The 26210-nt window shown below is 37.0% G+C and overlaps 1 protein-coding gene across 1 annotated transcript in view; it reads right to left on the bottom strand.

Annotated features, from left to right (window-relative positions):
* The window catches only part of ZFAND4 (zinc finger AN1-type containing 4), a 70385-nt gene that overhangs the window by 26555 nt on the left and 17620 nt on the right, over positions 1-26210 (bottom strand). Inside the window, exons 2-4 of the mRNA XM_047073114.1 lie at positions 7589-7664; positions 4013-4080; positions 479-665 (exon numbers count right to left, since the gene is read on the bottom strand). Of these exons, the coding sequence (XP_046929070.1) occupies positions 479-665; positions 4013-4080; positions 7589-7664 (331 nt within the window). The remainder of the gene's footprint in view (positions 1-478; positions 666-4012; positions 4081-7588; positions 7665-26210) is intronic.

The raw sequence follows: 26210 nt of genomic DNA, 5'->3' as shown, positions 1-26210 counted from the left end.
ACTCCTCCTTCTTTTACAGAATAGGAAAATAAGACCAGAGAAGTAAAGACATTTAACTACCTTTAAGCAGTAGAGTTAAATTTTGAAAAAACAAAACAAAACAAAACCAGCAACTCTAGGTCAACCCTTTCTATTATGCCAAGGTTGTACAATAACACACAATTATAACAAAACTCTGTCATCTAGGTAGGTAGGCATCTTACAGTTTCATAAAGTGACAGAAATCAATTTTTATATGAAAAAATCCTACTCCATAAACAAATTTCAGTTTTATAAGTGACTCTCTAAATATGAATCATAATGAAGAACAATTTCGGTATTACATACCTGGGGCGGGGGGGGGGTAGCAAGAATGCATGAAATTTAGTCAATCTTGTGGATATAAGACTATTTTGACAACACAAATACTGAGGTTTATGAGCATATCATACAATGTTTTCCTTTTCTAAGTGAGACATGCAAATGAAAACCTATTTACCTTAAAGATTCAGATAATGGTGTTAAAGTGCCATCTCCCCTATCTACTACACGAAAGAAATTCAACTGATCTCCTTCTCGGTATACCAAAAATGTAACTTGTTTGTTGCAGGAGGTCTTCTCCCAGACCTCATCTCGACTGGAATCCATGTACTCAGCCATCTCCCTAAGTGGATCTTCCATAGGAACTACAAATGGAAAAATCGATAAACAAGCTTTCAATTTATATCAAGTTTAATGCATGTTAGTACAGTGACAGGATATAATGTGCTGAATTGGAACAATCGTGTGCATACAACATAGAGTACGTGATATTCTTTAAGTAAGTTTCTGGTCTTTTTGTAGTTAATACAACATTCCCTATGTTGAACTAATATGAAATAAATAAAATGCATTATTAGGATGTTACATACAGGGCTTAACCAAATACATCAGTACTTTCCAGTACCACGAGAGTCTGTATATTTGCTGATTCTAGGACATAATTACTTATGACTATTTTCATTTCACACGTCTGCTTCCCATATTTTCCAATATTGGTTATATCAGTAATTTAAAAGCAATATAAATTCCATTTACTTTACATTAAAAAATAAACACACACACATAACTGGGAGACATATGTTAGAAATCAGAAGCAAATAAATCCCTCTTTTTCTTTCTGGTTTTAGATTCTTCTTTGATTCTGGTTTTAGATTCTTCTTAGAGCTGTTTCTTGACATGAAGTTAGCTAAATGCAACAACAATTTAGAACACAAGGGGGCCACTGAGTATACTAAAACTGCAGTGTGTGTTATGGTCAGTATGTTGCTTCTTGAAAGCATCCTCCCAGGACCCCACTGTCTTGGTAGGTATCCATGTGTCCAGAGCATAAGGATTACAGGGGAGCCCCACTAATATAGGCTCTCATGGCCTGTAGTGGTCCTCAGGTTTGATACTGCAGCCATCATTACAACTTGCTCTTGTCCACAGCAGCCACAGATGCTGCTCCTGTGGTGGGAAGGGCCTCAAGAGATTTCTATTTCTAGTTCATGGAGTAAATGTTCTAAAAGATTCTGTCTTAAGTAATGATTACAGGGAAAAAAGTTTGCTCCCAAAAACTCTCATTTCAAGCTGCAGAAACATTTTCTCTTTCCTAAAAGGGCAACAATTTCTTAAATTCCCTGACTTTAATAAAAACAGCTTATTTATTAACAGAATCACAGTGTTGTGCTACCCTCTACAAAAGTTATAGCAATGAGTTATAGCAATAAGAAACTTTAAGTTGTGAAAGTAAGGTAAAAATATTAAAGACGTTCTCATACCCTAAATCCAAAAATGACCACTGCTTAAACACAAAAACCAGAAATAATAAAGTTTAGCTTATTTCATAAAAACATTTGGATGTTTTGATCAACTCTTGCATAGGCACAAAATATGCAATATTAAAAGACATGTTTATAACAAGTTCTTGCCATTTTTAAGTTAATGCTACACTTTCCACATTACATGAATAAGAAATAAAAACAATGCTACTGCCATTACTAAAGCCATGAGAAAGCCTTACTTAAATCAATATGGTGTGCCTTATTTAAGGAGCCACTGAGATTGAATATGTGTGTGCATCTATGTGTGTGTATGCATACACCTTTCATAACAGGAAAACCACTTTGATTTCACCAGGTATAAGACATTGTTATATATAGGATACAATTTAGTTTTAGAAAGGATTTTCTATGTTGTTTTGATAATGATTAATTCAAACATAATTTTAAAAGCTAACCACTACTGAAACTCATACAATAAAGGTATTTTCTAAACCATAATTTTTAAGTAAGACTAAATAATTATAAATATGGTTTCTCAAATACAATATGGAAAAATTCTAGACCTGGGTATATATAGTTTTTCTTTTTAACAAAGTTCTCAAGGATGTAGGGAGACAACAGCAAGCTTTTAATTTTAAAGAGGTCGATTCAACAAAGGCAAAATTATTAAACATGTAATTTAAAATATGAAAAAAGACAAGTTCTAGGTGCTGATTTTTCAGATTTATAAAGAAGGCAAAGAAAGTTGTGGGGAAAAAAGTATTACACAGCTTCCACTACCTACGGGTAGTGATGCTTTTTATTTTCATTTTCTCAAAAGGTAAATAAAACAAAATAAAACCCACATACATATATTCTTAACTCAAAATCTATAGCACCTACACTTCTCATAAACATAAACTAATTCTGGTCCTAATAAAAATAGATGTTCTGATAAAAACACCCTGGCTTGAAGACAATGCTATACAAAATAACCAACTTTCCAAATTTTAATACAGAGGAATTCACATGGCACTAAACACTGTATAATTCTATCTTACCATAATGGCTCCATAAACACTTTAGGGTTCTTACACTACCGTCAGAGTTGGTACTGTAAACATTGCCTTATGTCACATAGGATAATTTTACAAGCCCAATTTATAGAAAGTCCCTGGTATTAGGAGTGCTAGTTAACCAACTCTAACATTGCTACCTTTGCTTTTTTTCTAACATATCCAAAATAGTTGAACAACTAAAGTAACATATCTCAGAAAGTCCTCCTGAAGCAGCTAGGAAAAAGATGATAATATCCCTAATCTAACCCAAATTATGACACACAGATAAAAATTGACTCATGGAAAATGTAAACCAGCAGTGGAATCAATACTTAATCTCGGTCTTCAGGATTAGTAAAGGATCAAACAAATATGAAGGCCTTCCCCAAATGAGGCCCACAGAGCAGGAGTACTCTGAGCAGTCTAAGGATCCCGCTTCTTCGTGGGAATTCATGTGACAAACCTGAATCAGAAGCCAATGTGAATACTCCCAGTTCTTCCCATGCTTAGAACTCTCTTGTTAATCACATCTCTGCTCATGTCATCTTTTCCACAATCATCCTCCTACTAACCTATTTCCACAGACACTGTCACACTTCCCTATTTCCTCCACAGCACTTGTAACTGCCTGGAATGACATCAAGTCTTTACATTTTTATTGTGAGCACTGTCAGGAAGCAGAAACTTTTTCTTCCATGGAACACTGTACTGAACACCTAGTAGATGCATAAAATATACTTGTTAAAGGAATGAATGACTTCCAGAGACCGCCCACATTCTGAAAAAGGATTCAATAGGGCCACAATAATATCCATGAAACCCAAGCGCAGCACAAACCAGGCTAACAGGCAACTTTAGAATTTTCTATAACAACCATTACATCCAGAGCTGAAGACTCAGTGGGTAAAAAGCACAAACTGGTATCCACCTAAACACAATGATAACAACATATTTACACTATGCTATTCCATTTCCTTTCCCTATACTGGTGAGATTTTTTTTTAATATCCCTGGTTCCTGTGTCTGGGCATTTAGGCTTTAAAGAACAATAGTTAGAAAAACAAATGTCATTCTTCTAAGACCTGATAGCAGAAAGAGAACCTGATAAAACTTGGGACTACAAAAATACCAACTGGCTTAAAAATTATTATTGTCAACTTGCTTTAATATACATAATTAACAAATGCCTACCTCTTCTAGTATTTATAGGTCCACCACGCATAGCCAATACCAGCTTCAAGGTACAACCTTCTGAAATGCTGTGGATAGTTAACACAAAAACAAACCATAATCATCGAAGTGTATTCGGTGTTACATATACACATAATTATGTGCTAGGTTATCAGGCATAGTACTTACCCTCTGTAATAAAAAAAAATATATATAGCAATATGCATAAATGCAAAATGTTAATTACTTGCATAAATAATGAAAAAGTAAAGAAGTTCTCATAATCTTTAAATATGACACGACAACTCAGAATAAAAATACTGTAAAGGACCTCTGTGATCATGTAGTTTAATCCCTTCGTTTCACATGTAAAGAAATCGAGGCCCTAAGTAAAAAAGAAGTTTGTCCAAGACCCAAAGTGTTAGAAAACAGATCTATTCAATAAGATAGAAAATTGAAAAATAGCAAATCTACAAGAGCTCCAGAATCCCAGTGTTATTCTAGATATTCTACATGGCCTCTGACCCTTTTGTTCTTAAGAATGAAGAATTATGTAAGAGAAGAGAGCAAGAGAGACCAAAGCGAATGGTGTATCTGTAATCACTGGTGCACACAGTGTCACTTAGCAGCAGCAGGAGGGCTTAATGAAAAATTAAAGATTTGGTGAAGAACAAAACTCTCTTCCCCAATACTCTTTATCTTTATCAAGTGTTTTTCTCTTTAATTTCTCATTATTTTTTAATTAAATAAAATTAATTAAATAAAAAAAATAAAAAAATTTTTTAATGTTTTCTTATTTATTTTTGAAGGAGAGAGAGAGAGACAGAGCATGAGCAGAGGAGGAGCAGACAGAGAGGGAGACACAGAATCCCAAGCAGGCTCCAGGCTCTGTGCTGACACACAAGCTTGAACCCATGAAATGTGAGATCATGACCTGAGCCAAAGTCAGACACCCAACTGACTGAGCCACCCAGGTGCCCCTTAATTAACATTTTTAATTCCAGTACAATATATAGTATTATATTAGTTTCAGGTGTCCAATATAGTGAATTCACCAATTCTATATGTTACTTGGCGCTCATTATGATAAGTATACTCTTAATTCCCCTCACCATTTCACCCATTCCCCTACCCACCTCCCCTCTGGTAACCATCAATTTGTTCTCTATAGTTAAGAACCTATTTATTTTGTCTCTTTTTTCTTTTGCTCACTGGTTTTGTTCTTAAATTCCACATATGACTGAGATCTTATGGTATTTGTCGTTTTCTTATGTCACTTAGCATTATACTCTCTAGCTCCATCTATGTTGTTGCAAATGGCAAGATTTTGTTCTTTTAATGGCTGAATACTATTCCTGTGTGTGTGTGTGTGTGTGTGTGTGTGTGTATCCATTCATCTACTGATGGACACTTAGGCTGCTTCCATAATTTGGCTATTGTAAATAATACTGCTATAAACACAGGGGTACACATATTCCTTTGAATATGTGTTTTTTTTTATTCCTTGACCAAATTCCCAGTAACGTAATTACTGGATTATAGGATAGTTCTATTTTTAATTTTTTGAGGAATCTCCATACTGTCTTCCACAGTGGCTGCACCAGTTCGTATTCCCACCAACAGTGCAAGAGGGTTCCTTTCTCTCCACATCCTCACCAACACCTATTATTTCTTGTGCCAATTTTAGCCATTCTAACAAGTGTAAGGTGATATTTCACTGTAGTTTTGATTTGTATTTCCCTGATGATGAGGGATGTTAAGCATCTTTTCATGTATCTGTTGGCCATCTGGATGTCTTCTTTGGAGAAATGCCTGTTCATATCTTCTGCCGATTTTTTAATTGGATCATTTGGTTTTGGGGTGTTGAGTTGTAGAAGTATTTTTAAAAATTTTTTTAATGTTTATTTTTGAGAGAGACAGAGAGAGGCAGAGTGTGAGCAGGGAGGGGCAGAAAGAGAGGGAGACACAGAATCTGAAGCGGGCTCCAGGCTGTCAGCACAGAGCCCAATGTGGGGTTCGAGCTCATGAACCACGAAATCTTGATCTGAGCTGAAGTCGGAGCTTAACCGACTGAGCCATCCAGGCACCCCTGTTTTTTTTTTAAATTCATTTATTCATTTATTTTGAGAGAGACAGAGAGAGAGCAGGGGAAGGGCAGACAAAAAGGAGAGAGAGAGTGTCAAGCAGGCTCTGCTCTATCAGCATGGAGCCCAAAGCAGGGCTCAAACTCACAAACCATGAGATCATGACCTGAACCGAAACCAAGAGTTGGATGCTTAACCAACTGAGCCACCCAGGTGCCCCTATAAGTTTTTATATATTTTGGATATATATACATCCTTTATTGGATATTATTGCAAACATCTTCTCCCATTCAGTAGGTTCCCTTTTAGTTTTGTTGACTGTTTTCTTCTCTGTACAGAAGCTTTTTATTTTGGGACATTTGGGTGGCTTAGTCTGTTTAGCATCAACTTCAGCTCAGGTCAGGATCTCATAGTTCGTGAGTTTGAGCCCCACATCGGGCTCACTGCTGTCAGCACAGAGCCTGCTTCAGATCTTCTCTCCCCCTCTTTCTCCGCCGCTCACACTCTCTCTCTCTCAAAAATAAATAAACATTTTTTTAAAAAGCTTTTTATTTTGATGTAGTCCCAACAGTTTATTTTTGATTTTATTCCCCTTGCCTCAGGAGACATACCTAGAAATGCTGCTACAGCCAATGTCAGAGAAATTACTGCCTGTGCTATCTTCTAGGATTTTTATTCTCACCCAATACTCTTGTAAAAATGGGGAAAAAAAGAAAGTAGTTAGGTGGGAATGGGCCAATATTAAAAGAAAGGAGAACAGAAGACAAGATCAAAAGAGAGAGATCTAAAAAGACAGAGGATATAGAACTTGGTGTAAATAATGAAAAAGTAAAACAGAATCAAAGGATAAAGATCAGGCAGTATGGAGTAATGAGCTAACACATCTTAAGGTTCAGGATTTACACTTAAATCTAGAGGTCAGGGGGCGCCTGGGTGGTTCAGTTGGTTGGGCGTCTGACTTCGGCTCAGGTCATGATCTCATGGTTTGTGAGTTTGAGCCCCAACATCAGGCTCTTGCTGACAGCTTGAAGCCTGGAGCCCGCTTCAGAGCCTGTGTCTCCCTCTCTCTCTCTGCCCCTCCCCCACTTGTGCTTTGTCTCTCTCTTCCTCCCAAAAATTAACATTAAAAAAAATTTTTTTTTATTTTTTTTTATTTTTTTTTTTAATTTTTTTTCAACGTTTATTTATTTTTGGGACAGAGAGAGACAGAGCATGAACGGGGGAGGGGCAGAGAGAGAGGGAGACACAGAATCGGAAACAGGCTCCAGGCTCCGAGCCATCAGCCCAAAGCCCGACGCGGGGCTCGAACTCACGGACCGCGAGATCGTGACCTGGCTGAAGTCGGACGCTTAACCGACTGCGCCACCCAGGCGCCCCAAAAAAATTTTTTTTAAAATCTAGGGGTCAGAACTATTCAGAAGAGACAGGATCCAAGGATTCAGAAGGAAAACACTAATATACGGAGTTGTAATACTGAGCATCTATAAAACAGCTAATATGTAATTACACTCACTTGTAATCACTCAAGCAATAATCATCTTCAAGTTCCATGTTATTCCAAATTAAGTGCTGCTGACAGATGGGTATACCTTAGGGGAAGGTTATAAAAATATGGTTAAAAATTCAATAGAATCTTCAAAAAAGTATGATTCAAATCTATTTTATTAAAGAACTACTACTAATAATAAATCAAACACACTTCTAGATTGAATGCTAGGTGCTTAGCTAAAATCAACAGAATGACTGAAAGTAGATGGGAGTCCACTCCACTCACTTTAGAATGGTATGTTTTAATAACTGTCTACCCTGAGTCAAAGTATAACATTAGGGAGCCCATTAAAAAACAAATATCACGAAATCAGCCCTGAAGAGTTTAAGACTTAAGGCTTAGGGGCACCTGGGTGGCTCAGTCGGCTCAGCATCCAACTCTTGATTTCGGCCCAGGTCATGACATCATGGTTGTGAGACTGAGCCCTGCATCGGGCTCCACAAAGGGTGTGGAGTCTGCTTAAGATTCTCTTTCTCCCTCTCCTTCTGCCCTTTCCCTGCTCACATTCTCTCTCTCTCAAGAAAAAAAAAAAAATTGAAGACAGTTGTTAATGTTGCAAAGTACAGTCTTCATTCATTTATGTGCAGTTTGTTCAAAGTATATTATGGGGGCGTGAAAGGGGTGAAAGGGGTTAAAATGTACAAACTCTCATTTATAAAATGATTAGGTCATAAAATATATAAAATAATATATAACATAGGGACTATAATTAATAATATTGTATTGTATTGTATACCTGAAAGTTGCTAAGAGAGTAGACCTTAAAGTTTTCATCACAAGATAAAACTTTTGTAACTAGGTATGGTGATGGATGTTAACAAGACTCATTACAGTGATCACTTTGCAATAAATACAAACATTGAATCACTATGTTGTGTACCTGAAACTAGTACATCAATTGTATCTAAGTTTAAAAGTATAGAACATTTAATTTAGCTTACAAAATTAAACTAATTTAGTTTATGTTTGTTAATGCTGTGAAGTACAATCTTCATGTAGTTATGGGGGAAGGTGGGTCATATCCCTAAAATGTGTTCCCAGAGTAATATTATTTAGTGACTAACATGGCATCTTTCACATGTCTCCTAAATGGAAAAGTCAATAATATTAAAAAAAAAAAAGACAGAAAATATAATTTCCAATAAACCTTAATGTATTAGAAAATTCCTTCCACCTCGGTGTTTATATGTGATTGCATATTAACATGTTCTTTTGTAGAGCCTGAACACTAATTACAGAATAATTCAACATTGAAAAAAAAAAAGTATGCTGTAGACCATTTTCAATGCTAAAAATTATAGTCTACAAGAGAGTTTATTTGCATTTCTGTGATGTTAAAGAAATATTAATAAGGAGTATTATACTTTTGCAAAGTACAAATTTAAACACCCAAAGAATATCTGTACCATTCTAGCCAAAGAGTATTATCTATTCAATAGGACATTTAATGGACACTGATGTTGATGAAAAACTTTCTTCAATACCTCCTACACGGTCTTCTCAAGTTACTTTTTCTTATGATACTAAAACTTGACTAGAATAATAACAGTGGTATGTATACTAGCATTTATTATAAGCTAAGCATTGTTAAAAGTGCTTGACCTGTATTATCATAAATTAACTGCAACCACAATTATCATAATTTAACTGCGACCACAATCTTGTGAAGTAGGCATCAATATTATGTTCATTTCACAGTTTATAAAACTGAAGTATTGAGAGATTGACACAGAGTAGATAGAGATGTGAAGCCCCCCAAAGGCCAACTCCAGAAACTGCATGCTTAACCTTTATGCTAATCAGTCTCTACAAAATCAGTTTTCATAAAGCAAAAGTCGCTGTCTGGTGATGTTTCAGTAGTACTGCCTGTTAGAAGACCTGGTATCTACTAAATGTTTACCAAATGTTCCAAAAGATCATCATGGAATACAGTCACAGAAGGAGGAGGCCCTAAGCGGGAAGGACACAATTATATCTCTCAAATGAAACAGTTTAGTTCTTTTTCTTCCAGCTAAAAATTAGTGTCAGGTAAAGAAAGGCTTTAAAACTAGAAATTATTTCACAAATTATTTTAACAAACTGGAAATTTTCCTAGGTCAACTTTTCAATCAAAACTATAGGATTTCTCTAGCATAATTAGATAAAGCAATTTGGCCAGGTACTAACTACCCTGTTTACATTCAACCCACATCATACAGGTATTATTTTCTAATGGAAACTTTAGAACTGGATTAAAGACACAGTAATAACACTACTGAGGTACAACTCCTGCAAACACTTTAAATGAACTGAGCCAACATTTATCAGGCTAAAATAAATATTATAAGGATGGCAGGCAGGCAAGACAGTGTGAAAGAAACATCCAAAACTGAGCTGTGATCCTAATGGCTACTTGAGTTGCTGAATGACTTTGAGAAGAATATCAACCTCTGTGAGGCTCAGTGTCCTCTCTCACACATTAAAAAACACTAGGATTCTTGGAACACCTGGGTGGCTCTTTTGGTTAAGGGGCTGGCTCTTGGTTTTGGCTCAGGTCATGATGACCTCATGGTTCGTGAGTTTGAGCCCTGCATCAGGCTCCACACTGACAGTGCAGAGCCTGCTTGGGATCCTCTCTCTCTCTCCCTCTCTCTGCCCCTCCCCTGAGCACGTGTTCTCTCTCTCCCTCTCAAAATAAATAAACTTAAAAAAATAAAAACAAAAATTTAAAAAACCACTAGGGTTCTTTCTAACAAACACACTTTAAAAATCTCAAATACACAGAGCTAACCAACTTTCCTTTAAGACAGCGTTGCCAGATTTAATAAATAAAAATAAATAAAATAAATAAATAAATAAAATAATTAAAAATAAATAAAATAAATAAAAATCTGGCAACCCCATTTAAGGTTTGCTTTTAAACCTCAACTGTTTAAACTTCAACTCTTATTTCTCATACAACTAAATCCAGAAAAATTCCTATAAAACACGTATTCCTAAAAAATAAAGATTACATATATAAAAACGTTTTATTAAGTGTTCTAAAACATTTTACAAGTTAAAATATTATAAAAATAACAGTCATTTGTGAAAAGTAGACAACTTGGAGATATATAAAAGAAAATAAAAACTACATGTCATCCTAAACCCAGTAGAATCTATTCTTAACATTTTGGGTATATTTCCTTTTAAAACTTTTTTTTTCTTTTACCAGAAATGGGAACAAATTTTGTGAGCTGTATCATAAACTACTTTTTTCAATTAATATATTATGTGCATTTTTCACATCAATAAAAAAAACCCATACATTGTGTTTAATGACTGAATGGTACTCTAATATTTTTCTGTCGTAACTTATTTACACAGTCCCCTAATAAGAGATATTTTTACCTATCCAATTGTTCACTATTCTAAATAAATCTGTGAGAAGTGATATACGAGTATGAGTGTTTTTGTAAATGTGTGTATGTGTGTTAATCTGCTTGGGTTGCCCTAACAAATACCACAGACTGGTGGCTTAAACAATAGAAATTTACTTCTCAAGGCTCTGGAGGCTGGGAAGTCAAGATCAAGGTTCTGGCAAAGTAGGTTTCATTTTAAGGCCACTTCTCTTGGCTTCCTGTGTACTCATATGACTTCCTTGTGAGTGTGCACAAGAAAGGGATCTCAGCTCGCTGGTGTCTCTTCTTACAAGGGCACTAATCCCATCAGAGGGTACCTCATCTAACCCTAATGAGTCACATGTTTCTTTAGTCTTTTTTTTAGAGTTTTCACACAGATACTATGTAGTTGAGAACACAGTCATATCTGCATGTAGGAAATAAACTAGAATCAATAGGACCTATGGATAATTAAAGACACTGGTGGACCCCTGCTCCCATCTCCCAATATTTCCTCCCAAAACAATACAGAACAACAAGAAACCAAATGATTCTACACAAAAGCCATTCCCTTCACTCTCCTATTGTGAAGACAGAAAATGTCCAAACTTCAAAATAAATGGGAATAAGAGGGGACAATCACCCAATCCTCATGAGTGAAGTATCATGCTCCTGCCCCTGCAGGGCTGACTGAGAAAAATTTCAGAGAAGACACAGATGGAAACTAGTGACATTATATTAAGCCCAATATAAAATCATAATGAGGAAGAAGAAACCATTCTAAGACTGAAAAGTCTACAAAAAGGACTCAGGTAGATCAGAACACTGACTATAAGGAAGGGACTTTAAAGCCAAGCAATTTGAAGAAGCTTCTGTGAGAGGCAAGAAAAACAAAAGAGGAGGAGCGTCTCTGAGTAATTCAGTGCGGGGTGGGGAAGGAGCAAGTGGTGAAAAGAGTCTTGCAAGACAAAAAAAGAACCACAAAACTGGAAAACTCTTAACTCCCTCCAACTCACATTAGCACAAAACAAACATAAAACATCTACTAAAATATCTGGACATGGCCGTAACAACATAAGAGAGCACCATTAAACAGTATCTATGAAACACTCCATACCACAAAATCCAACAGGAGAAAAATTTATAAATCCATACAGAGTTAATGATAATAATAATTAAGTTATATAATAATTTAAAAAATTATATCACTTTACGTTGTATAACATATATAGTATACAGTATGTAAATATATACTTCTATATTAAATATATAATTTTAATTTCTAATTTTATTCCAAACCTATCAACTAAAGTAAATTTTACTCAGAAAAATAACTATAAAGCAGAAGAAAACTGTAAGACCACACCTGCAACAGAGTTAAACATAGTCAAGCATTTGAAGATATGAAAGAGCACTTTGAATCAGAACTTCAAAAATTAAGAACAGAAAATGTCTAACACAAAAAACAAAAACAAAAAAGGAAGAAATTGCAAAAAAAAAAAAAAAAGCAGACTAGACTCAGAAAAGAAATGGAGGAAAAAGACAAAATTACCTCAAAATGAAGAACAAATTACAAGATACCAAGAGATAACAGACTTAAATACACATTTAGTAAAGGACAAGGCAAGAAAACAACCAAGAGGATGAGAAGGACATAAAGAAGGAAGAAGGGTCAGAGAGAAAGTAGTGAAAATGGAAGACAGGCCAAGAAGGAATAATATTCACATTATCAAAATCCAAAAAAAAGAAAATAATGGAACAGAACTAATATTGAGAATAATAATCCTAAAAAGCTTCCAGAAACAGAAAAAATCTGAATCTACAAATGGAAAGGACCCAATAGGTACCTGGGAAAATTAACCTAGAATTATTAAACCCAAGACTTAGTCTCTAGTAATAAAACTATTCAATTTCAATAATAAAGATAAAATCCTCAAGAGTTACATGGAAAAAAAACCAAAGAACTTATAAGGCAAAGGACTTAGACTGGACTGAACAACAACAAAAATAATCTGACTTTAAAATGAGCAAAGGATTTGAGTAGACATTTCTCTAAAAAAAGACATAGGGATATGGACAATAAGCACATGGAAAGATGGTCAACATCACTAATCATCAGGGAAGTACAAATCAAAACCACAGTAAGACATCATCACACCCATTAAGATGTCCATAAAAAAACATAAAACAGAAAACAGAGTGTTGGCAAGGATGTGGAAAAATCTGCACTGGTGCCTTGTGCACTACTGGTGAGAATACCAAATTGTGCAGCTGCAACAGAAAACAGTATGGAAGATCCTTGAAACATTAAGAATAGAATTACCATATGATCTATTAATTCCACTTCTGGGTATATATTCAAAAGAAATCAGGATCTGGAACAGATTATGCATGCCCATGTTCACTGCAGCATTATTCATAATAGCCAAGAGATGGAAGCAACCTAAATGTTTATCAACAGTTAAATAGGTAAAGAAAATGTGGTATAAACTTACAATGGAATGTTATTCAGCCTTAAAAAAGAAGGAAATCCTGTAGACTTGTGTAAAGATGGCTGGTAAGGAAAATCCTAAATTCACCTTGCTCCACAGACACACCTAGATAACAATCACATCAGTGCAACCAACCCAGAGAACAATCTCAAGACTGGCAGAACAGACTTTTCAGTTAATTGTAGAGAGGAAGCCACATCAAAAAGCAGGAAGCAGGAAGCCACATCAAAAAGTAGGAAGAGCAAAGACGTAGTGGAGAACCAAACTCCTGAGGAGAAAACAACTGGGAGGGACACCACAAGCACAGACAAGGAAGAGAAGCAGACTCCACGCCAGGTATCCCAGGCACAGGGACCCTCACTGGGAAGACAAGTCTCTATAACATTTGGCTTTGAAAAACAGTGGGGCTTAACTTCGTTTTTTTACTACCAGTGGGGCTTAACAGCCAGGTACTTTAAAATTCAACAGGCTCAGCTCCGGGAAAGCTGGAGGGCAATAAAAAACTGAATCTCCACCCATAAAGAGACAGTATAACAAGCAATCTCATGGAGATACAGCATAAAAGAAGCAGTTTGAAAAGTGCCTGGGGTGGGGCGCCTGGGTGGCTCAGTGGGTTCCAACTTCAGCTCAGGTCATGATCCCGAGGTTCATGGGTGCATGACACTGGGTGCTGACAGCTCAGAGCCTGGAGCCTGCTTTGGATTCTATGTCTCCCTCTCCCTCTGCCCCTTCTCTCTCTCTCTCTCTCTCTCTCTCTGTGTCTCTCTCTCTCTCAAAAATAAACAAATATTAAAAACAATGTTTTTATCCTGAAGGAGAAAGCAGGCAAAAACCTCTCTGATCTTGCCCGCAGCAATTTCTTACTCAACACAGTCTCCGGAGGCAAGGAAAACAAAAGCAACAATGAACTATTGGGACCTCATCAAAATAAAAAGCTTCTGCACAGCGAAGGAAACAATCAGCAAAACTAAAAGGCAACCGACAGAATGGGAGAAGATATTTGCAAACGATATATCAGATAAAGGGTTAGTATCCAAAATCTACAAAGAACTTATCAAACTCAACACCCAAAAAACAAATAATCCAGTGAAGAAATGGGCAAAAGACATGAATAGACACTTTTCCAAAGACATCCAGATGGCCAACTGACACATGAAAAAATGCTCAACATCACTCATCATCAGGGAAATACAAATCAAAACCACAATGAGATACCACCTCACACCTGTCAGAATGGCTAACATTAACAACTCAGGAAATAACAGATGTTGGCAAGGATGCAGAGAAAGAGGATCTCTTTTGCACTGCCAGTGGGAATGCAAGCTGGTGCAGCCACTCTGGAAAACACTATGGAGGTTTCTCAAAAAACTAAAAATAGAACTACCCTACAGCCCAGCAATTGCACGACTAGGCATTTATCCACAGGATATAGGTGTGCTGTTTCGAAGGGACACACGCACCCCCATGTTTATAGCAGCACTATCCACAATAGCCAAAGTATGGAAAGAGCCCAAATGTCCATTGATGGATGAACGGATAAAGAAAATATATATATGTATGTATATATATGTACATACATATATATATACACACATATATACATATATATATATACATATATATGTACATACACACACACACACACACACACACACACAATGGAGTATTACTCAGCAATCAAAAAGAATGAAATCTTGCCATTTGCAACTACGTGGGTGGAACTGGAGGGTATTATGCTAAGTGAAATTAGTCAGAGAAAGACAAAAATCATATGACTTCACTCAAAAATAATATAAAAACAGGGAGGGGGACAAAAGAGACTCATAAATATGGAGAACAAACTGAGGGTTGCTGGAGGGGTTGTGGGAGGGGGGATGGGCTAAATGGGTAAGGGGCATTAAGGAATCTACTGAAATCATTGCTTCACTATATACTAACCAATTTGGATGTAAATTTTAAAAAATAAAAAATAAAGTTAAATCAAAAAAAAATTTATTTTAGGGGCGCCTGGGTGGCTCAGTCAGTTGGTCATCTGACTTTGGCTCAGGTCATGATCTCACAGTCTGAGTTCGAGCCCTGTGTCAGCCTCTGCACTGACAGCTCAGAGCACGGAGCCTGCTTCAGTTTCTGTCTCCCTCTCTCTCTACCCCTCCCCCCCCTCTCAAAAATAAAATAAAAACATTAAAAAAATGTTAAAAATGAAGAAATAAATAATTTTTTTAAGTGCCTGCGATATACACGGAGGAGATTCATTTATTAATCCCAGACCACATGCTGAAGGAGTATCTTTAGGATCCTTCTTCAAGGACAAAAGAATTGGCTAGCACCATTTCTCTTCCCCTTCCTTGGCCTACATAGCCAGAGATGTGCAGGAACCAGCGTGAACACTATCCATTTAACTTCCTAACATTATGCAAGTTCTCCTGTGGATCCACCCATCCAACCTACCCCACTAGGCAAGAGTCCTTCCAAAGGCACTCTTGCTGTGTCTCATCCTGCAAGCAGCCCTGCGAGGGACCGACATCAATCCAAAGTGACTCTTGCCCTGGGGAGAAGGAAAGATAGCCAAACATACCAGAAGCCCCAGCAGCTGAACCTTATGACTGCCAGTGCAGAGTGCCCCGATGATCAGTGCATTTACAGCCCCAGGAGATAATCCGGAGACAGGTATCTGACCTGACCAGCAGTGCTGCCTATCAACAAAAAGCCTCTCAGGGGGCAGCACAGGGAGAAAGCACTGCAGTTTGGGGTTACTGCAGCCCCAACAGATAGAGGGAAGACATCAAGTTTGTCTACAGGCCCCATTCACCAACAAAAGCTTCTCAGGACAACACAGGGAGAGCACCCAGCAGTTCAGTGCTACCACAGCCACAGCAAAGGGGCAGGCATCTGGTCTGACTGCTGACACTACCCAATTATAAGCTAACGGCGGCCCCATTCTGGTCCCTGAATAGCAAAGGGACCAAACCCTGCCCACAAAGGGCAAATGGGTCATTGTAGCTAACTGGACTGAAGCCAAGCAAGGCTCAGCTACAACAGCAGGGCACATGCAACCCATACAGGAGTTACTCCAACAGCACCTGTTCCGGTGATCATGGGACACTGTACTATAGGTCACTATAGGACCTCTTCTTCATAGGACTACTACTTTCAAGGTCAGGAGATGTAACCGACTTTCCTAATATCTACAAACAAACACAGAGAATTGGACAAATGAGGAGACAGGAGAATATATGCTGAATGAAAGAACAGGACAACCTCACTGCAAAAAAATCTAAATGAAATGGAAATAAGCAAAATGCCTGATAGAGAATTCAATTTAATTGCCATAAAGATACTTACTGGACTTGAGAAAAAAGTGGAGGATCTTAGTGAGAGCTTCAATAATGAGATAAAAAATATAAAAAAGAACCAATCAGAGATGAAGAACTCAATAACTGATATTAAAAATACAATAGAGGAATCAATAGTAGATTAGAGGAGGCAGAGGAACAGATCAGCAAGCTGAAAGTCAGTATAATAGAAAGCAACCAAGCTGAATAGTAGGGGGAAAAAAAGAATAATAAAAAATGAGAATAGGTTAAGAAAACTCAGTGACATCATCAAGTGTAATAATAACGTTCATGCTATAGAAGAGAGAGAAAAGAGGGCAGAAAATTTGTCTGAAAAAATAATATGTGAAAACTTCCCTAATCTGGAGATGGAAACAGACATCCAAATCAAGGAGGCACAGAGAGCCCCCAAAAAATCAACCCAAGGAAGTTCATACCAAGATGCATAATAATTAAAATGGCAATTACTGATAAAGGAAGGAATTTAAAAGCAGAAAGAGAAAGCAGTTACATACATGGGAACCCCCATAAAACCATCAGTTGATTTTTCAGCAGAAACTGCAAGCCATGACATATTCAAAGTGCTGAAAGGAGAAAACCTACAACCAAAAACATTCTACCTAGCAAGGCTATCACTCAGAATAGGAGAGATAGTTTTCTAAACAAAGTTAAAGGAGCTTATCACCATTAAATCAGCCCTACAAAAAACATGAAAGAGATTCTTCGAGTGGAAAGAAAAGGCCATAATCAGGAATGAGAAAATTACGAAAGGAAAAACTTTCACAGGTAAATACAAACATAATAAAAGTAGTAGATTAATCAGTTATAAAACCAGTAAGGAGGTTAAAGCACAAAACCAGTAGAATCAATTATATGTGAAAGTCAAGGGATTCACAAAATAAAAGGATGTAAAGTATGACATCACATACATAAACACGGAGAGGGAGTAGAAGTTTAGTGTCTTTAGAATTGGTTCAAACTTAAATGACCATCAACTTAATACAGACGACTATATGTGTAAGATGTTACATATGGGCCTAATGGTAACCATAATCAAAAACCTGCAATAGAAATGCAAACAATAAAGAGAAAGAAATCTAAGCACATCACTATAGAAAGCCATGAAACCATAAAGAGAGCAAGAAAGGAAAGATATGGGGGCACGTGGGTGACTCCGTCCATTAAGCGTCTGACTCTGGGTTTTCGGTCAGGTCATGATCTCAGTTTGTGAGTTTGGGCACTGCATCAGGCTCTTCGCTGACAGTGCGAGGACTGCTTAGGATTCTCTCTCTCCCTCTCTGCCCCACCCCAACTTGTGCTGTCTCAAAATAAATAAATAAATAAATACATACATACATACATACATACATAAATAAATAAATAAGACATAAGCTGATTAAATGAATAAAAAGGCAAGACCTATCTATATGCTGCTTGCTAGAGGCTAAAGACACATGCAGATTGAAAGTGAAGAGATGGAAAAATATTTATCATGGAAATAGAAGCGAAAAGAAAGACAGGTAGCAATGCTTATATCAAACAAAATAGACTTTAAAATAAAGACTGTAACGATAGACAAATAACAGTACTACATAATGAGAAAAGGAACAAACTAATAAGAGAATATAACAATTGTAAATAATTATGCACCCAACACGAAAGAACCTAAATACATACAGCAATTATTAACAGACATAAAGGAAGAAATTGACAATACAGTAACACCCCTCTCACATCGATGGATAGATCAACCAGACAGAAAGACAGTAAGGAAACAGTGGCTTTGAATGACACATTAGACGAGACAGACTTAATAAATATATTCGGAACATTCCATCCAAAAATAGCAGAATATACATTCCTTTAAGCACACATGGAACATTCTCCAGATCACATTATAGGCCACAAAACAAGTCTCAATAAATTCAAAAAATCTGAAATCATATCATGCATCTTTTCCAAGCATAACAGTATAAAATTAGGAAATCAACCACAAGAAAAAAATCTGGAGGGACATCTGGATGGCTCAATCAGTTAAGTGTCCGACTTTGCCTTAGGTCATGATCTCATGTTTCACAGGTTCAAGCCCCGCACTGGGCTATGTGCTGACAGCTCAGACAGAGACTGGGGCCTGCTTCGGATTCTGTGTCTCTCTCTTTCTCTGCCACTCCCCTGCTCACGCTATCTCTCTCCCTCCCTCCCCTCCCTCTCTCCCTCCCTCTCTCTCTCTCTCTCTCAAAATTAAATAAACATTAAAAAAAATTTTTTAAGGGCTGTGTGGCTCAGTTGGTTAAGTGTCCAACTTCAGCTCAGGTCATGATCTCACAGTTTGTGAGTTCGAGCCCCATATCAGGCTCTGTGCTGACAGCTCAGAGCCTGGAGCCTGCGTTGGATTCTGTGTCTCTCCCTCTCTCTACCCCTCCCCAGCTCACACTCTGCCTCTCTCTCAAAAATAAATAAACATTAAAAAAAATTTTTTTTAATCTAAAAAGACCACAAATACATGAGGGCTAAGTAAAATGCTACTAAACATGAATGGGTCAACCAAGAAATCAAAGAGGAAATAAAAAAATATATGGACGCAAAAGAAAATAAAAACACAATAGTCCAAAATCTCTGGGATGAAGCAAAAGCTGTTCTAAGAGGGAAGATTGTAGTAATAGAGGCCTACCTCAGGACACAAGAAAAATCTAAAATAAACAACCTAACTTTATGCCTAGAGGTGTAGATAAAGAAGAACAAACCCCAAAGCCAGTAGAATGAAGGAAATAATAAAACTAGAGCAGAAATAAATGAGAAAGAGACTAAAAAAACGATAGATCAATGAAATCAAGAGCTGTTTCTTTGAAAAGATCAACAAAAGGTGGGGGGGGGGAATTCAAATAAGTAAAACCAGAAAAGGAGGAAAATTAACAACCCATACCAAAGAAATATAAAAGATTATAAGAGATTATGAAAAATTATATGCCAACAAATTGGACAACCTACATTAAATGGATAAATTCCTAGAAATATATAACCTTCCAAAACTAAATCAGAGAGAAACAGAAAATGTGAACAAATTACAATGAAACTGAATCAGTAATTTAAAAATTCCTAACAGGGGCACCTGGGTGGCTCAGTCAGTTAAGTGTCCAACTTTGGCTCAGGTCATGATCTCACAGTTTGTGAGTTTGAATACCACATGGGGCTCACTGCTATCTGCACAGAGCCCACTTCGGATCCTCTGTCCCCCTCTCTCTGCCCCTCCCCCACTGGTTTGTTTTCTCTCTCTCTCAAAATAAATAAACTTTAAATTTTTTTTAATTAAAAAAATGATAATAAATTAAAAAAAAAAAACTCCCAAAAAACAAAGTCCAGGACCAGATCGCTTCACAGGTGAATTCTGCCAAACGTTTAAAGAAAAGTTAATACCTATTCTTCTCAAACTATTCCCCAAAAAACAGAAAAGGAAGGACAGCTTCCATATACATTCTACAAGGTCAGCATTACATTGTTACCAACACCAGATGTGCTCACTTCAGCATCACATATATTGATACCAACACCAGATAAAGATTCTACAAAAAAAGAAAACTATAGGTTAGTATCTCTGTTGATTATAGATGCAAAAATCCTCACCAAACAGCAAACCAAATCCAACAATACATTAAAAAAATCATTCACCACAATCCAGGGGGATTTATTGCCAAGATGTAAGTGTTGTTCAATATTCACAAATCAATCAAAATGATACACCACAATAACAAGAGAAAGGATAAAAACCACATGATCATCTCGATAGATTCAGTAAAAGCATACGAATAAATACAACATCCATTCATGATAAAAACTCTCAACAAAGTAAGTTTAAACAGTTTTTTTTATTAAGTTTATTAATTTTGAGAGAGAGAGAGAAAGAGCACCAGCAGGGAAGGGGGAGAGAGAGAGGGAGAGAGAATCCCAAGCAGGCTCCATGCTGCCAGTGCAGAGCCCAATGTAGGGCTCGAACCCATGAACTGCGACACCATAACCCAAGACGAAGTCAAGAGTCAGATGCTCAACCAACTGAGCCACCCAGGCAGCCCTCAAGAAGGAACATACCTTAACATAATAGGCCATATATGAAAAACTCACAGCAAAGGTCATATTCAATGGTGAAAAACTGAGTTTTTCCTCTAAGATCAGGAACAAGACAAGATGTTCACTCTTACCACTTTACTTCAACATAGTACTGGAAGTCCTAGGTACCATAATCACGAAAAAAGGCACCCAAATTGGTAAAGAAAAAGTTAAACTTTCACTATTTGCAGATGACATGATACTATACAAAGAAACCCTAAAGACGACACCAAAAAACTATTAGAACTAATAAATTAATTCAGTCACAGGATACAAAGTATCCAGAAATCTGTTGCATTTTTATATACTAATAATGAAGGAGCAGGAACAGAAATCAAGAAAACAATCTCATTTACAATTGTACCAAAAAGAAAATATTTAAAAAATTTTTTTTCAACGTTTTTTTATTTATTTTTGGGACAGAGAGAGACAGAGCATGAACGGGGGAGGGGCAGAGAAAGAGGGAGACACAGAATCGGAAACAGGCTCCAGGCTCCGAGCCATCAGCCCAGAGCCTGACGCGGGGCTCGAACTCACGGACCGCGAGATCGTGACCTGGCTGAAGTCGGACGCTTAACTGACTGCGCCACCCAGGCGCCCCAAAAACAAAATATTTAATAAACTTAACCACAAAGGTGATAGACTTGTACTCCAAAACCTACAAACAATGATGAAAAAAATTAAAAATGATGAAAAAACATTCAAAATGATCACACAAATGGAAAGATACTCCATGGTCATGAACTGGGAGAACCACCATTGTTAAAATGTCCACATCACCCAAAGTAATCTACAAAATTTAATGCAATCCCTATCAAAATACTAACAGGATCTGTCACAGACTGGAACAAATAATCCTAAAATTTGTATGGAACCACAAATGACCTGATAGACAAAGTAATCTTGAAAAAGAACAAAGCTGGAGGTATCACAATCCCAGATTTCAACATATACAACAATCAAAACAGTATGGTACTGGCACAAAAATAAACACACAGATCAATGGAACAGAACAGAATACAGAGTCCAGAAATAAACTCATGTTTTTATGGTCAATTAATTTATGACAAAAGAATGAACAATGGGAAAAAGACAGTCTCTTCAATAAATAGTGTGGGGAAAACTAGACAGTTATATGCAAAAGAATAAAAGTGGACCACTTTCTTACAGCATACATGGAAATAAACTCAAAATAGATTAAAGACCTAAATGTGAGACCTGAAACCATAAAATTCCTAGAATAAAACAGGTAGAAATTTCATTGACACTGGTTATAGAAATATTTTTCTAGATAGGTCTCCTCCAACAAAGATAAACAAAAGCAAAATTAAACTACTGGATAAAGAAGATGTGGTATATATATACAATGGAATATTACTCAGCGATCAAAAAGAATGAAATCTTATCATTTGCAACAATGTGGATGGAACTAGAGTGTATTATGCTAACAGAAATAAGTCAGAGAAAGACAAATATTATACGATTTTACTCATATGTGGAATTTAAGAAACACAAGAGATGAACATAGGGGAAGGGAAAGAAAAATAAGATAAAAATAGAGAGGGAGGCAAACCGTAAGAGACTCATAAATACGGACAACCAACCGAGGGCTGCTGGAGAGGAGGTAGGTGAAGGGCTGGGCTGAATGGTGATGGACATCAAGGAGAGCACTTGTTGGGATGAGCACTGGGTGTTATACGTTATATGTAAGTGATGAATCACTGGGTTCTATTCCTCAAACCAATGCTACACGGTATGTTGACTAACTTGAATTTCAATAAATTAAAAAAAAACTATGGGGATGACACCAAAATAAAAAGCTTTTCTACAGCAAAGGAAACCAGCAACACAACAAAACAGCTACCTACTGAATGGGAAAAGACATTTGCAAATGATATATCCAATAAGGGGTTAATATCTGAATTATATAAAGAGCTTATACAATTCAACACCATAAAATCTATATAATCCAATTTAAAAATGGGCAGAAGACACGAAGAGACATTTTCCCAAAGACATACAGATGGCCAAAATCACATAAAAAGATTCTCAACATCATTAATCATAAGGGAAATGCAAATTAAATCCACAATAAGGTATCATTTTACAACTGTCAGATTGCTAAAATCAAAAATACAAGAAATAACCACTGTTGGCAAGAATGTCAAGAAAAAAGAACCCTAATGCACTGTTGGTAAGAATGTGAACTGGTCCAACCACTGTGGAAACCAATATGGAGGTTCCCCTCAAAATTAGAAATAGAATTGTTATGTGATCCAGTAATTCTGCTACTGGGTATTTACCTAAAGAGAGTGAAAATGCTAATTCAAAAAAATACATGCACCCCTATGTTTATTACAGCATTATTTACAATAGCCAAGATATGGAAGCAACCCAAGTGTCCACTGATGGATAAATAAAGAAGATCTGTTGTGTATGTGTATATGTGTGTATGTATGTATAGGATGGAACATTATTGAGACATAAAAAAAAAGAGAGCTTGCCATTTGCAACACCAGAGATGGACCTAGAGGGTATAATGCTAAGTGAAATAAGTCAAAGAAAGACAAATACCATAGGGTTTCAGTTATATGAGGAATTTAAGAAATAAAGCAAACAAAGAAAATAAACAAACAAATAAACAAAAAACCCTGACTCTTAAATATAAAGAACATACTGGTGGCTGCTAGCGGGGGTTAAGAGTACACTTACCTCGAGGCGCCTGGGTGACTCAGTCTGTTAAGCAGCCAACTTGATTTCAACTCAGCTCATGATCTCACAGTCACGAAATTGAGCCCCAAATTGGGCTCCACTGCTGGGGATTCTCTCTCCCTGTCCCTCTGCCCCTCCCCTGCTCTGTCTGTCTCTGTCTCTCTTTATCTGTCTCTCTCAAAAAAAATAAATACATAAACATTAAAAGGTATGCTTATCTCAATGAGCAGTGAGAAACATGTAGAATTGTTGAATCATTATATTGTACACCTGAAACTAATATAACACTGTATGTTTACTATACTTGAATAATAAGTAAATTAAATAAGTAAATAAATAAGTAAATAAATAAATAAATAAATAAATAAATAAATAGAGGGAAATCCTGTCACATGCTATGACATGGATGAACCTTGAAGGCACTATGGTAAATGAAATAAGCAAATCACAAAAAGACAAATATTGCACGATTCCATTTATATGCGGTATCTAAAGTAGTCAAACTCTTAGAAAGTAGAATGATGCTTGCCAGGGGCTGGAAGAAGTTGAGGGAAGTGAACTCGTTTGATGGGTCTGGTATAGAGGCTGCCTAACAAAGTTACAGAAAAAATTCTCAACTTACAAGAACTTACCAGAGAATTATGCATTCGTGAGATGCATCCATTGCTGCACCATGCACCAATTGAGGAATGCGATAAGAGCATGAACTTCATCCAATCAAGATAGGGTCAGAAAATCTTCAGTCAAAAGATTACCAACCGGCATTTTAAAATACATAAATGGTGGAATATTGAAAGATTAAGGCTAATATAGAAATGTTATATATTGTGACAAAGTAGAAAAGATTTTCAATTTGTCACAAAAAAATAACACCAAACTATAGGCTGTAGATAAGATATACACCTTAAAATAAAGGGATTCGGAAAGGCTAAACTGAAGGGATGAACAGAAGTAAACAAGCTAAGAGAATCCAAAAGTGAGTTGGGGTGGTGATCCTGATTACTGGACAAAGTAGAATTCACACCCCAAAGAATAAATGTAACAATGAGTCATATTTTTTTTTATTTTTTTCGAAGTTTTTATTTCTTTATTTTGAGAGATAGAGAGAGCATAAACAGGGGAGGGGCAGAAAAAGAGGAAGAATCCCAAACAGGACCCGCGCTATCAGCATGCAGAGCCTGATGCAGGGCTTGAACTCAGGAAAGGTGAAATCATGATCTGAGCTGAAATCAAGTCTGATGACTAACTGACTGAGCCAGCCAGGAGACCAAGTGATATTTTTTAATGCTAAAATTCATAATGAAGACGTTAACACTTAACAGATTTTTTTATGTATCAAATGACAGACATAACCACCTTTATGAAACAAAAACTAGAAGATGCAGAGAGACAGAGAGAAACACAGTAAGAGACTTTTATATACCTTTCAGTACAATATACAGATCAAGTGTGACAAAATATATATAGAGATAGAATTACCTAAACAACATAATCAATGAGATAGATCTTTATTATCCCTAAATAATAAGAATACACCTACTCAAGAGAGTTCATGGCACTTATAAAAAAAAAACTGGTCATATATTAGGTAAAGAAAAATATTACTTTTCATAAATGGAAATATTGCAAACAACATTTTCTGCTTGCAATGCAATAAACCTAAAAATTACTAACAAAAACAGAAAGATCCTTCCATCTGGAAATTAAAACACCTTCTGGTAAAGAACTCTTGGGTGAAGGGGAAAATACAAAAATTACAGAATTTTTAAAAAGCAACGACAATAATAATCTAAGGAATACAGTTAAATCACTTATTAGATGAAGATTCATAGCACCATACACATAAAAATCAATACAAGGATAAAAATAAATTCTCATCTCAAAAAAAGAAAAAGAACATAGTAAATCAAAGGAAATTATAAGAGTAAATAAAAATAGAGGGGGGAAGATGGCGGCGTAGGAGGACACTGGGCTCACCGCGTCCTGCTGATCACTTAGATTCCACCTACACCTGCCTAAATAACCCAGAAAACCACCAGAAGACTAGAAGAACGGAGTCTCCGGAGCCAAGCACAGACGAGAGGCCCATGGAAGAGGGTAGGAAGGGCGGCGAGGCGGTGCGCGCTCCACGGACTGGTGGGAGGGAGCTGGGGCAGAGGGGTGGCCCGCCGGCCAAGCAGAGCCCCCGAGTCTGGCTTGCAAAAGCAGAGGGGCCGGACGGAATGTGTTCTGACAGCGAGCGGGACTTAACATCTGGAAGGTTATAAGTTAACAGCTCTGCTTGGAGAGCTGGAAGGCTGGAGGACAACGGGAGGGAGAGTTGTTGAGCCCCAGACGACAGAGCTCAGTTTGGCGGGGAACGAAGGCGCTCGCCAGCGCCATCTCCCTCTCTCATTCCCCAGCCAAAATCCCAAAGGGAACCAGTTCCTGCTGGGAACTTGCTTACACGCTCAAACACCCAAACGCTGTGCTTTTGCGGATCCACACCTCCGGCAGCGGGTCTGACTCCCTCCCGCTGCTGGAGGGCCCCTCCGGAAGTGGATCACCAAAGGAGAAGTGAGCTAAGCCTGCCCCTCCCGCCCCTGTGCAC

The sequence above is a fragment of the Lynx rufus genome, unplaced genomic scaffold (assembly GCF_022079265.1).
Source record: "Lynx rufus isolate CCGP_SWC_20201006 ecotype Redwood Valley unplaced genomic scaffold, mLynRuf1.p SCAF_11, whole genome shotgun sequence".
In the NCBI taxonomy this organism is placed as follows: domain Eukaryota; kingdom Metazoa; phylum Chordata; class Mammalia; order Carnivora; family Felidae; genus Lynx; species Lynx rufus.
Note: the sequence above shows the minus strand (reverse complement) of the source record. Positions and strands in the feature narration are given on the sequence as shown.